This window comes from Anopheles ziemanni, chromosome 3 (genome assembly GCF_943734765.1).
Source record: "Anopheles ziemanni chromosome 3, idAnoZiCoDA_A2_x.2, whole genome shotgun sequence".
In the NCBI taxonomy this organism is placed as follows: domain Eukaryota; kingdom Metazoa; phylum Arthropoda; class Insecta; order Diptera; family Culicidae; genus Anopheles; species Anopheles ziemanni.
Genome location: NC_080706.1, coordinates 12,618,047 through 12,632,739, shown reverse-complemented (window position 1 = coordinate 12,632,739; position 14,693 = coordinate 12,618,047). Strand labels below are relative to the sequence as shown.

General features: G+C 44.4%; 2 protein-coding genes across 2 annotated transcripts in view; one reads left to right on the top strand and one right to left on the bottom strand.

Annotated features, from left to right (window-relative positions):
* The window catches only part of LOC131284095 (neurogenic protein mastermind-like), a 35,365-nt gene extending 30,277 nt beyond the window's left edge, over positions 1 to 5,088 (bottom strand). The window contains exon 1 of the mRNA XM_058312950.1: positions 4,964 to 5,088. Coding sequence (XP_058168933.1) covers positions 4,964 to 4,981 — 18 coding nt within the window. The 5' untranslated portion in view covers positions 4,982 to 5,088. The remainder of the gene's footprint in view (positions 1 to 4,963) is intronic.
* A 5,252-nt stretch (positions 5,089 to 10,340) lies between these two features.
* LOC131286713 (endoplasmic reticulum metallopeptidase 1-like) lies at positions 10,341 to 14,332 on the top strand. The gene is made up of 6 exons (XM_058315702.1): positions 10,341 to 10,439; positions 10,697 to 10,754; positions 10,953 to 12,358; positions 12,419 to 13,155; positions 13,232 to 13,517; positions 13,597 to 14,332. The coding sequence occupies exons 1-6, from the start codon at positions 10,431 to 10,433 to the stop codon at positions 13,762 to 13,764; spliced, it is 2,664 nt and encodes an 887-aa protein (XP_058171685.1). The 5' UTR covers positions 10,341 to 10,430; the 3' UTR covers positions 13,765 to 14,332.
* The last annotated feature ends 361 nt before the right edge of the window (positions 14,333 to 14,693 follow it).

Genomic DNA, 14,693 nt, shown 5'->3' with positions numbered 1-14,693 from the left:
TTGAAAGGTTATTGCACGACTATTACTGCAATGATCTAGTTTCAGTATTGCCATTCGTCAAACATACATCTCATGTCATTCAACTTCATTCTGCCATACACACACACACACGCTTACATCACGTTGGATGCAAAATTTTCTTCGGAGTCTTCGAAAGGCAAGGACCAACACCCCCGCATGTCCTCCGAACGATGATATCCGATTGACGGAAAGCTTTCCCGACGGTGGCTAGAAGATGCTGGTGCGCTCAAGTTAACCCTCTCCGCCAATATGCAGCCAATTTTCGCCGGAAAATCTCTCCATCCCGGCGACAGACAGCGCTTGCACAACCATGGCGACCGACAGGTTCATTTCCAGACGCGTATCATCGAGCTGTCAGCTGTGACTAAGGGAAATGAAAGTCCGGCAGGTGTATGATGCCCTAACCGTCACAGGAGGGTGGTGAGGGCTCTGTATCCTTTTTCCTGCTCCTGGGCACAATCGCCTGTGACTGGTGAGAATATTTCTACTAACTGAATAAACGGTGCTGCGAACAGTGCGTCCACTTTGCTTTCCATCCCTGGGACGGTTTCAACGCCGCATAATTGTCGAGGACTGCCTGAATAGATGGCTCAGGGTGATGTCCAATCCTACTACTCATCATCTATACTACCTTAACTCGGCAACATGTTCCATTACCACTCGATTACGTGTAGGGAGTTGTAGCTGCGACCAGCAAGTATTACTCGAGTGTAGTATTTGTTGCGTAGGACGGTAGGGTAAATTTACACATACCCCCGACCACAACCGGACAGTCGAAGCCAGACGTGTAGGTGGCACAATAATACCCATGCATTTATGATAACAACTTTATGGGACACAATTTACACCATTTCCCATCAGGAATCGTACAACACAACCGGCATCAACCGAAAGGGTGGTAAGACGAGATTGTATAGTTGTGTTGTGTGGGTGAAACTTATCTCCATGAGGACACAGCACGTATCCGCAAACGTTTCTCATCTGCCATATGAGCTTATGACGTAATACCGTTGCCATTTGTGAAGTCTGGAGTAATCTGGAGTTAGCCTAAGGCAAGGCTTGAAAAAAACAAGATCATAAAAATATTTTCATTGAAGTACTTAAACACTTATGATTTAAAACACAAATTAAATCAAAACTTAACCAAATGACTTTCCGTATACTAGCGACTAGCTTTCATTGCATACACTTCCACAACCCGGAAGCTATCCCACTAAACATCCTGTTCCCTTTTGGAAAAGGGATTTAAGAAGCATATGAAGGCAAAATAAAAATAATAGAAAATACTCTGATATGTTGCATTCACATTCTCACTCACCAATCGGCTCCCGTCGGGGAACTGGGTGGATTAACAGTAGTGTGAACAGTAGTTTTCCTTTCTCAATACTAAATCCACCACTCGATGACGGGAGAGGGGATTGTCGGGGTGCAGGATAATAGTTTTTCTCGATACTTTTGTGTGGTTCCGGAGGAAAATGCATCCATGGGAAATGCACGCCAACCTGCATCCATCGGTCGCGACGTACCGCTCGGAAAAAAAAGTGTAATCCATTTCCCCGCTCTGGCCAGAGTGACGATTGCGCCGACATGAATCATTTTAATTCGCATATGACAGACGTTCGACGGCTGCCGGAAGCAGTCATTCATTCCAATCGGCGAACAACGCAGGTGGCAATATGTATTTTTATTTGCTGTTGCAAAAGCAATACCACTTGTGAGCTGCTTGTGGAAGTAAATCCTCTTCGTTTGCAATATACATACAAGCAATATCATCTGTTTAAAATCAATGAATAATAAATAGTTAAACAAGCAAATGAAGCGGAATGAATTGATTTTGGAAGTGCATCCAGCAACAGCTATACAAATTTTAATTAATTTTTATTTCGCAGGAAAATTACCTCTAAAGTATATCATTTTACTTTATCTTAAGCCAATTGTTTGAGGAAAAATCATTCTTACCATAGTCAAACCGCATAATGTACTAATACTTTCCAACGCTCAGATTGGAGAAAAAAGAAAATGTTATTACACTCCACCACGTGATAACTGAAGCAACAAAGTTCATGCCACTTTCTCCGCAAATGTTATTGCAGTCACGACCTGTTTGTCCTCAATTACAAACCCGTCTGCCATCGCTATTTTCCGGATTTCATGTAACGGAATTTGTAACTTCCTCCAGCGATAGGTGTGGTTCCGGGAAACGAAAGTTTTTATCACCCGAACGGTATGTCCTGCGTGTACCAGATGGTTCAGCGGGTAACGGGAAACTTAACTTTCACATCAAACTGAACTTGGAAGGGGGCCGTTGTATATTTAATTTTATTGACATTAATATTTGTGATACAACCCCCCCACATGGCAAATCGAGTGCAGTTTAATTACGAGGGTGTTAAAACAAGATCGTTGTAATTCACATGCCGTTGCGCGTCGGATGCGGCGGAAAGACTAACTTTTACTTTAGCCTGTAGTTCGTTGACGCGCTGGCAGTGACACACACACACACAGACACATCCATGGACATCATAGTTGGACACCTTAGGATAGGCTTAGTTATCAAAAATAGGTATAAACATATTTTGTTTGTTGGGTTTTTATGGAGAACTAAACGAGTCTTTGAAATAAAATAAAACAAATCCATAAAATCCAATCACGAAAGGAAATAACAAACAAAACTAGTTAAAATAAAACATATTTTGACAATGATAAATATGTAAAATAAAAAAATATCTCACAATTTATTCAATGTTACTACATTTAAAAATTTGAAACGTATATCATCGGCGCTCTCGCATCGAGTATGTATCAAATATAAGACTTTATGTTTGTTTTAAGAGAAAAAATGTATTTATTGTGTATGAACAGACTTTATGTTTGTTTTAAGAGAAAAAATGTATTTATTCTATAAATGTACACACTGTTCCAGCCTTCGTGCCTTTTTTATAAATTTCAACTCTATATATCTAAGCTCTCAAAAAGCCGTAAAACAACAAGATCATCGACCGATTTCTATCAGGTGATAGGTTATTTTCCTTCCGTCCGGAAAAAAGAGAAAGACACAAAGTGTTGGGTGAGGCTAAAAAACAGGTCTTGGTGAAGCCACCATCAGCAATCCACGGGTCACGACGCCATTCGAAGGCATCCCCCCATAAAAAATGCGTGCTCGCGCTTGCTTCCACGACGAAACTGTGGCGAACAGCGCCGTATGGCTGTGGTTGGCGATGCTTAAAAATTGTAATAAATTTTACGCTCAACGGAGTGTTCCGAAAATTTACCGAAAACAAAAAGTCCAAAGTGGCGACCACAATAATATCGCACAACATCTCTGTTTCCCCCGTGCTAGCAGGGGTTACAAAGAAGCTAATGCCTTTGGAAGCTTTAAAAAAAACTGATCAAGTGCACGCTCGTCGTATTTGTGTGAATTATTTGCGAAATCGTAGCTTTTTATCGGGGAATGCTATTATAGCGATTGGAACATAGCTTAGTGATGGAAGTTTACTTTAAAAAATTGAATTAGTAAATACCTTTTAAATAGCTTTTCAAAACATCAAAGTTGCAATTTCTTCAGACATTTCCGTAATTTGTATTTAAGTTTTTTTTTAGCCTAGACAGCTCTTTTCTAAACCGCTCGGACGAAGTGACGTGTCAAACGAAATAAGGCACAAACATACAAAGCATCAGCAGATTGCTAGCCAATTAAGTACAATTTTAGGTTTCCGTTTCACACTCTGCAGAAAGCCTCCAAAAGTTGCAGTGCTTCGCCAATTGGGCAACGATTAATTATTATTGTAAAATATACAGCCCCGTCGGTTCGCGGCAAGGTGAACGAGAGCAGAAAAAGCAGGTTCATTACGGTTGTGTACGGTACTTTGGCTTTGCGGACATTGCCGAAAGAAAGTTTAACAGTCACGATGATGATGGTTCACATACAGTCGCTTCAAAGGGTGAATAAATATATGGACTTTTCTCTACAGCAAGTATAGTACATCTTCACGCAAAATGTACAGGTGTCACAGCAAAATTGAACAGGTTTTCAAATTAGAGTGCGGAAAATAAAATAAATTGACAATCATTCTTATACATATAATGGAAGTGAGCAAACACAGTTGTTTTGTATTTCAAAATGAGTCTAGGAGTAGTTATTTTCATCCCTAAAATTTCACATTTTAAGTTGTTTCTATTAGCGGGATGGTAAAAAAGCCCGCAAAAAGTGCGAATTTGGAATTAAGTTTCATCGCTTACAGAGGTTGATGAAAACGGTTTGTTAGTCAGAAACATCCCTCATCTGTACAAAGAAGTTCGTCTTAATTGCCCTAAATAAAAATAGGAGATTATTTTCGATAGTATTGTATTGAATTACGCATGTTTGATCCCCCAAAACCACAGCGATACGTAAAACATCTATATCCAGTGATGTAAACAGTTATACGACCAATCATTCGAGCTCCTTTCGTCAAACCAACAATTCCTTCCGAATTGAAAGCAAATCAAAATCTCACCCGATCATACCACACCCAACCCAAAAAAGGCCAACCTTCCCTAGTCACTATCTGATCGTAATAGGATAAGTGGAAGGATAGTCTGCCTTCCGGTGTACGTAACGACATAGAAAGGAAATATCGTAACCTCCAATATCCTCCCACTTTTCGGTATCCAGTTCTCCCGGTGTCAATGGCGACCAGACGACCCAGATGGGGATCCCGTACGCGAGGAGGATGGAGCATAAATCGTCCCAATACACCCTGGCTCAGCTGATACAGCGACACAGCGTGGGGCCACGTGCCGAGCGAGGGATAATCTGAGTCCACCGTTATGTGCCTTCTGGTGCCAGCGTAGATAAGAGGCACTCGTGGTGGTGGTGGTGAAGGACACTGGAGAAACGGGTTGGACACAAAAGGGATACAAAAGGGCACCGTGCCCAAGAGGGTAGTAAATAAACACTCACCTGTTGCAGGGAAGGCATTCCTCCTTCGGTTCGGGTGTACGTTCGGGTGGCTCGCAAAAGTCCTGCTACTACTGCTGCTGCTCTCCCGGCACGGTCGCCCTTTAGCAGTGTGTTTGTGTGTGTGTTTGGCACTGTCTGCTCCACAGACTCTCGCGGAGTTTTGTAAGCCGTAGTCTCTGGTTTGTCGTTGGTGGTGGAGCTACTACCACCGAGTCGGCGTTCCGTGTGAAGCCGGCCAAAAGGAGAGAGCGATCGTTGGTGTTCGTCTTTCGCCCAAAAACACACGCGATACTCACACACAAACACACACAATCACGAGTCACGAATAAACGGAAGGATGATAACGAACGACGATGCTGCTTCTAGACAACAGGATCCACACTGGATGAAGTACTGCTTCCTCGGCTGGCTTCGTACCGCTTCTACGAACGGCGTTGTCCGCGTGTCCAGCCCAATCCTGCTGTACTAACACAGGCAAACCGGTCCGAATGATGATGCTGCTGGTGCCACAAATGACGATGACAATGATGATGCAGTGCAAAAACCAATCGTCCTGACGTCGTCCGGTGTCAGTAGTATCCGCTGCAAGTGGTGCCGGTTGCTTCCCGTCACTTTCTCGCGCTCGTTCGCTCTATCTCTCCTTCGAATCCTTTCCCAAGCTTCGAGGTTAGGTTGAACACAGCCGCGACTGCATGGTAATACAACCACCACGAGATTATATGACGACCAAAGTGCCAACGCAGCTTCTATTGACGAATTGCTGCGTGCGGGAACACTTCTCCGATGACCTTTAGCCGAGAAGATCCGTGAATTCGTGAATTGTTGCCCACGAATCGCTGCCACTGACGTGTCGTTGAACACTTTCAAACGAACCACAGCGAAATAGCAACCATAGGGAAACGGTGGATGGAAAAGTAAAGCGCAATCACCATGGAAGTCACACTCCCCAGCCTCCTGCTATGTATAGTTCGTACAGGGTACGATTGTTTCCACTGCTCTCCACTAGCGTTATTGCAAAACTTTTCCCTCGGTTTGGTTCAACATTTTTTCCGACATCTCACTGCTGTTGCTTCATTTCATTCTGCCCTTTGTATCCTTCGTTGGTCATATGCTTTACTTGCTGGCTTGCAACGGTGGTTCCACGGGACACACGAGGAGCTACTCCAAGGGCCGCTCGAAGTATACCGATTTCCGGCACTACACAACCGAATACAGACACACGCACACAACACACGGATATGCACACGCACTGCGCGAAATACACCAGCGCCCGGTTATCCAGACCGCACAGGACACAACCGTTCTTCACACAGAATGCTTCTTTTTCGCTTTTGAAATCTCGAGGTGGATGGCAGATGTTCGTAACATTGGAAGAAAATACTTAGAATTTGGTTCGGCTGCAAGTTTCTCGCCTTCTTCTTGTTCGCCAACCCGTGCAGACTTTATTTTAATGTTTCTTTTGGTTTTCTAATTCGTCCATCACCTCCGAAGTTGATGCCAATGATGCGAACCGGTGCGGGTAAATGAATAACACTTTTTACTTCTTTTCACTGGCTAGAAGAACAGAACATCATGTTAAACAATAAGAAAAAAAGCGACCATCAAATGACTAAAGGCTTCCAATGAAATACAAAAATATAAGAGGAAAAAACGAAAAAAAACGGTTCAACATTTAAGGCTATTCAGTTTGAATTGAGATGAAATCGAAACCAATAAAACAGTTAAATAAATTATATTCAGAGAGGCAGCGCAATAGAGTGCATTCAACATTGAAGCCGAATCTCACATTTTGAAACTACTATACACAAGTCTCCTGTTCAAGAACGGTCCGTGTTCCGTGCCACACCAAACTATACTGCGAAGAACGTGGCAGGACGGTGGACTAAAAGGATACGCTGGTACGGTTTGGCCACACAACACTCGTACCATGTCTCGTTTTCGTTCGATAGTGGTCGGCTGCGACAGATAGTTGTTCGAGAGCGAGAGAGCGAGAGATAGAGAGAGAGAGAGAGAGAGAGAAAAGAGAGAGAAAGAGAGAAAGACTGGAACTTGTGCACTTTGGCAACCTAACTTTAAGCTGGAAGGCAATGGCTAGGGATACGAATACCAGCTTCCAAGCGCTTCCTACTACCATCATGCAAGTAAAAGAGGCACTCTTGCAAATGCCACATTTAATAAACTTCCCACTAGAGCTTGCTGGAACTGCACGAGGCTAACGACTGGAAGGGGATATGGGACACAGCGAATACGGTACTCCAGAATGATGATGCCCACCATCGGAAACGTGCTTTTAAAGGTGTTTGTGATGAAGGTATAGCCATTTTTATATCACGTTGCGACACACGTTCGGAGGAAAAGTGTTCCGAAATCTATTTACATGCCCCGGTGCCGGTGGTTCAAAGTTCAAATATTTGGCTTATTTATATACTTTAAAAATGGTGGAAAAAGTGATAGAGAAGAAATGTGAAAACAATTTGTATCCACTTTAGGCAGTACACGGTATTTTAAAATTAAAATAAACCTCTTTTGATATATTGACGAAATTTTCGTGTTGAACTTTGACAAAATTTGAAAAACAAAATCCATTACCAACCAGCGCTAATGGTCAAAAAGTAACAGTTATACAAGGCAAGGTTTTAAAACCGAAAGCTATCAGTTGCCGATAACAATAGGAAACTAACGGAATAGTGTCTGAGAGGACCGATTTTGCAAACAGCGAGGCAGCGTTCCAAAATACGCTATGATACCCTTCGCACCTGTCGCCGGGTTGCTCCATCGCAGCATCCGTGGCATGCAGATCACCTACGCATCTCGTCCTCACACCGGGCGGATAATAGAACACCAATACACCGAGCACTCACGTTTGCTGATTGTACAATAAGGCACCGATGAATAATTGCGAGATGATTACTTGCCTGCCCTATCGGATTTTGACACTCCTCTTTTGAATAGAGGAATCTGCTGTGTACTTTGAAGGGCCGGGTGGAATAGCCGGCCTGCTGTGTCTCGTGCTTTTTCTCACTGTTGCACTGTCATTTTGTATTATAAAAGAAAAAATGAAAAGATTTAGGTAAAGCGAGTCTAGTGGACGAATTTTCCCAGTGGAACGTTTCTACAGCACCACATAGAAGTAATAAAATTGCTTCTGTCAATTGCAGCAGCCGGGCAAAAAGGAAACCCCTTTTCGCGAAAGTGCATCGCCGAATCGTGCTTATCGTACGAGGGCAAAAAACGGGTTCCACACCGACGTTATGTAGGCATGCAGTGGCATCGACCTGTGGTCGGTTCGGTGCTGGTTATCCCAAAAAGCTCGACCGACCGATACACAGATAAACATCGAAACCCTTGTACCACACCCCGCCTGGAAATAAGGCAGACAGTTTACAGACTGTCCGCAAACGACTAAAAATCCATTTGTGCGGTGCTTTTTAGAAAAGAAACTAATATGACTCTGCCTGATCCCTCGAAGTAGAAATTCGTCACCGGCGGATACGTGAGAACTGCCTATCTGCGGCATTGCCGCCGCGGTCCTATGGGATGTGAAGGGGATAACTGCCTCGGAAGGTACCACCTTACGGGCGTTTACAATAGAAAAACGAATGAAAGGGAGTTAAGGACGAATCACAACACAAGAAAAAAGAATATCACTAACTTCTTCACCACCCGACAGCAAAACAGACCGGAAAACGATCCTTTCGCCAACGCCGCCGCCCTTAGAGTCTGTTTGTATGGGTGTTTTTGCATGTACGTGATAAGCGGCACCGTGTTCGAAACGATCACAGAAAGGAGCAGGACACACAGGAGGAAGCAGAACCACTACCAGAGAGTCACAGGTCAAGTCGAAGGCTAACCGATGATGTTACTTCACGGAGCAACAAAATCGAACTGAAGGAATCTGCAACTCGGACCGTTCTGCACGTGCCACCCGGAGATGGCGATGCGTATGATGGAGACCACACGTCTACACACGTGGTAATATACCGCAAGCTGGGAAGGCAGAAAAGGAAAGAGCATCCATACGCAGCGAAGCGTGAAGTAGAGACAGAGAAACTTTGGCCTGAAATTTCGTTTTTGAGTTTCAACGTTTTACTCTTTCGACTTTGTAAAACACCGAAAAAACGAAAGATTCTTTGCTGAAAAAACACATTTGTTAACGAAAATAGATTTCCATAGTTTCTAGTTTCTAAGATAATCAACTCTATGAGAAAAAGAGAGACTACTAAAGTTATCTGTCTTTCTATATCTGTCTTTCGGTAAATGAACTGATCTGAATTTAAACCAAATTTTACATTAAGATTTAAAAATTAAAGTACAGTTTTTAATTCTATCAGCCCTGTTCACCGAAAAACTAGACAACACGTTTATGCGTATTCCATGGAATCAGAAAGTCTTATTTAAATTGATCACGTTTTGCGGTACATTGCTATAAAATTTTATGGCATAAAATGACATTTCCCCGTGATGACTAGTGGTGGGATAATCAAACACCAGATGGGATTCGAATCATTCAAATCAAAATCACACCGAGATCCGGATCTACGAACCCGAGTCCCAATCGCTTATATGTTGCGTGCACATTCAACTAGCCGATTATTTTTATTATTTTTTGAGTTCATTGAATAATACGAAAATTATCACAACTAAAACAACCTTCTTCTCAATATATCTATACATCACGATACTGCACAGTACGATAGGAACGAGTCCTCCCAATCCCGATTGACCCAACGCTAGTGTTGACGTTGCGTCAGCCGGTGTCGGAAAAGTAAAAGGAAAAGTAAAAGAAGAACCAAAACAACCGAAAAAAATCTTGTTCTTCGCTGGCATTTGTTGTGTCCGAAGATTTTCCGCATAATTTTCACGTGTCAGAGGCGCAGTGTTGACCCGAACGGGAGCATGGATTGTTTTGGTGGAAAAAATTTCCAATTTCGTTGCTAGTTGTACCGGCGTTTGCTATCGATGCGGTCTGTTTGCTCCACAAATAGCGATAACACAAATAACAGAATCTGATGCAGTCCACTTCAGCTTGCGATAAGCTTTTCGTTCGTCTGCTTTGTTGGCTGCAGTTTGCAATGGCCAGAGTTAGATAAAATATGCATCGTTAGGGGGTGCAGTAAGGAAATAAAAGAATATCAGTTAATGAAGCTTAACGTGCGATAAATCAAAGTGCAATTGCCGGTTCTATTGTTTGTTCTTTGTTGTTAGGACTTCTCTAGGCAGACATCCATTGAGGTTAGTGACCCCAATCGGTCCCGCAAAAGTTTAATCTTTCGTAACACCCAAACGTTGGGGTAGCTATGTAGGCCAATGGTTATCAACTAATTCGGACGAGTCAAAAAGCAATTTGCGCCGCAAGATTTTATATAAAGAAGTCACAATCCTTGTGCTTATTGTACACCATCAGCAACGAAGTGGCAGCCCGGACCTTTAGGACGAACGAAACCAATCAATAATACAACGCGAGACGATGTATCAGGTGAGTAGGGCCTATTTGGGGCACGTTGGGGAAAAGGGCCCGAAGGATTACATAAATATTCTACCGGTATCCGGGGTTGCCGGTGTGCCACTCGTTACCAGGATATCGATAAAGTTTTCATACATTCTCGTGTGGTGGCATGATTTATTAATTCTTGTTTGTTTGCTCTTTTCCTCTACTTTGAATTGTGTCGCTCGTACTCACGTTCTAAACATGATAACACTATATGCCGGTTTGTGTTGCCGGATACCTGGCAGCCCGGTGGACAGTCGAAACAGAAAAATCCAAGAGTAAAGGTACTCGATCCGGATATTGGTAAGTAATTGGCTTCCGTAGGGAGAAAAACTGTTTGCAAAATTAAAGATTGAATAGGAAGGATTGAAAAATTCCATTTCATTCCTGTAATAGTTTTCTAACAATTCCCTCTTAGTTCTATCATCTTTTTCTTAGTTCTATCATTGTAAATGCAATTGAATCATTTTAAAGATTTTATTTTTTTTTAACTTCACGTAGATTACTCCAAAGCGAAAAGCGTACACAGCATATCCTCCTGGTGGGGCATCGGTGGCATCTTTATCGTTTTGGTTGTGGGCAACATCACCAACTACGCCAACTCGCACCTGCCCGATGGGCTACGCAATGCCCACTTGACCAACTTTCCGAATGCATTCATTGCCGAGCGTGCCTGGAAGGATCTAAAGATCCTGAACGACTTTGGACCGAAACCGACCGGCACCTACAACAACGAGGTGCTGGCCGTGGACTTCCTGAACCGCGAGATCTCTTACATTGATCAGCTGAAAAATCGCAACCAGCAGCTCGTCGTGCAGAACCAGATCGTGTCCGGCGGGTACGTCGGGGTGTACATGAACAAATCGGCCGCCAACGTGTATCGTAACGTGCAGAACGTGGTCGTAAAGCTGGTCGGACGGAGTGAAAGCAGCACCCGGCATGCGCTTCTGTTGAACTGCCACTTTGATTCCGTTGCCGGATCGCCCGGGGCGAGCGATGACGTTGGTAGCTGTGCGGTTATGCTGGAAATCCTTCGCGTCCTATCGCGCCAATCGGATGTGAATCGGTATTCGATCATTTTCCTCTTCAATGGAGCCGAAGAAACTCCGCTTCAAGCGTCACATGGGTTTATTAGTAAGCATCCGTGGGCGGCGGATGTGCGGGCATTCATCAACCTCGAATCGGCCGGTTCGGGCGGTAAGGAGATGTTGTTTCAGAGCGGCCCGAAACATCCCTGGCTGATTGAGGCGTACGCAAAAGCCGTCCCGTATCCGTACGCACAAGCGGCGGCTGAAGAAATCTTCCAGTCCGGTGTCATTCCCTCCGATACGGACTTTCGTGTGTTTCGCGATGTCGGTCGTATCCCTGGGATGGACTTTGCCCACACGGCAAACGGGTACCGGTACCACACGCGGTACGATTCGATCGAGTATATCCCGCTCCAGGTGCTGCAGCGTACTGGGGACAACATTCTCGCCCTCACGAAAACCATCGCAAATGGCGAGGAACTGGGCAGTACGGAGCGGTACGGGCAGGGTTATATGGTGTTTTTCGATTTCCTTGGACTTTTCTTCGTGTCCTACTCGGCCGACGTTGGTCTGATGATCAACCTGAGCGTGGTGTTGCTGTCCATCATTATCCCCTTCCTGTCGCTCGCACGTTCGACCAGCGGCACGCACGGTCGGCAGATTCGCTCGGAGACTATGATTGGATTTTTGGCAACATTTTTGGGCGCTGGTGCGAGTGGCGTGTTGTCGTTCTTCATCGGTGTACAGCTGGATGCAATTGGACGACCCATGTCGTGGTACTCCTCAACGAACCTTATCCTGGGTATCTATTGCTGCCCGGCTCTTCTGTGCCAGTGTTTGGTGCATCTACTCTGCAATCGGCTGTTTGGAAATAAAACGGTAAGATTTACAGAGTTCACCGAATAATATAATGTCTAAAATTTTGTTTTCTACTTATAGACACCTCTGAGCTTGGCCCTTAAAGTACAAGCCCGGTTGAACGGAGTGAATCTTTTTTGGGGCATGATAACGCTCGGTATCACTTTCACCGGGTACCGGCTAGCGTACATCTTCATGGTCCTGATCCTCTGCTCGCTCGGCTCGAGCATACTCATCTCAATGTTTGGCCTGCAGAACACGGTCCACAAGTGGCTGCTACTGCACGTGCTCTTCCAAATTATGGCACTGGCCTGGAGCACCCAGTTCTATCATATTTTGATGAATATGTTCGTCCCGATTACCGGTCGCATCGGCTCGTCCATCAACCCGGACGTCATCATCGGTGCGATGGCCAGCTTTGCCACGCTCTTCAGCTGCAGCTACCTGACGCCGCTGCTGTTTCTGCTCAAGAAAACCGACAAGCTAATCGGTGAGCTGGTGGCCATAACGGTGATCGCAATGGTGTTGGCCTCATCGACGCACGTCGGGTTCCCGTATCGGGACGACGCGTTCAAGGCACCGGCCGTACAACGCCACTATATCACCCACACTTTGCGCACGTTCTACGACTACAATGGGGGCGAGCGGTACACGGACTCGGGTTTCCTGCTGCAGGAGCTAGATCGGAACGCGAAGAAGACGATCGAGGGTATCGCAATGCCGGACGCAGTAACGCCGATGCGTGAGATTGCCGCCTGCGAGAAGGAGCTGTTCTGCGCCATACCGTTCTACTCGATCTGGCATCAAGTTTTGTTTGAGTAAGCATTTCTGTCTACATCATCATGCAATGTTACCGTCTTTATTGAATTAATTTATTTTACTTACTTGCACTAGAAACTATTGGCTTCCGGGACCCGCACCAGTCGTACGGCAGATGGTCACCGTTTCGTTGCGGGAAAAAGAACAGCTGAACGAACACGAACACCGGCTGCACTTGGTGCTGAAAGGAAGCTTCCAGTGTTCACTCGTCATCGGCCCGAAGGCGGGCGCAACCGTAATGAACTGGAGTCTGCTCCAGGAGCTCCCGGCACCGATCGAATTCAACGGTCAGCGGGGACACTTTGTGCTACTGACTGCCGGCGTCGAGAGTGAACCGATGAACATAACGTTGGACATTAGGGTAAGTTTAATGCACCAGGGGATTCAAATGTGTACGCACAGAAATGAAACCACCATTTTCCAACCCCCCTTTCCACCAGCACGAGCTAAAAAAATACGACGGTCCCTTGGTTGACCTTCTGGTCACCACCACGCACTGGGAGTACCGCAAGGAGCACACACCGGTATTCAATCGACTGCTAGCGCGTGTACCGTCCTGGGCACACGTCGTCCCCTCGGTGGCCGCCGTCAACAGCTACACTTTCTAGGCGGAAATCTTTTACCAATCAGCGTGCCTACTACGTTGAATATCACGTACTACCCATATTCGATGCGATCCGCGTATCTCTTTGTCTCTCTTCCCGATTTTGATATTATAAAAACGAACTAACCTTTCATACAACAAACGCAAATTTCTTCAAACTACGCAATTACGTTCTATAAAAGAAAAAAAAAACTAAAAGTACACAAACACCTCTACCCGTTTGTTCCAAGGGCTATTATTATTCGCTAGCGCAGTTGAAACTTTTACAAAACTGTAGCAAGATTTCTAGTAAGATAAGCTAAAGGCTATGTTTAGGGCAATGCTTCACTCTTAAAAAGACAAACTCTTTTAGAAGGTCAAATCTCTATTACTCGATTATTGTTTATTGAATGGGTATTATTTAGCACAACCATTGAAAGGAGTATAAAGACGGTATCTTTAGTGCGGGCTACTTATTGATATTATTCGCGTATTTAATCATATTATACTTTTCTCAAGGAAAAAAAAATAGATATCCAAAGCAAATCTATTCTGCATTAGAAATCGGTGCAATCTGTTTTTGTCGATATTAATCTCGTATCCTTCGACGAACCAAAGGCTTTATTGCAAAACAAAAAAAAAACGATAGGGGAGAAAAAATTAGTGACATTTTCGATATTTTCCTCCCCTCTAGAATACCTTTCTTTAAACGCACAGAACATTGCATTATTGCCAAGTAAGTTGACGTAGGTCAGTGACATATTTAATCTCGTACGCGGATTTTTCCGTTCACTCCAACGCAACGCCTTTCAATTGTTCGGTAAGAGAAAGCTTTAAGATAATTCATTGCACGCCAACGAATCTTTCGTACGTTTGAGTTGGTATGCATTGCATACTCGGAGATATTAGAGACACACAATCACACACAAACACACAGAAAAACACACACAGACA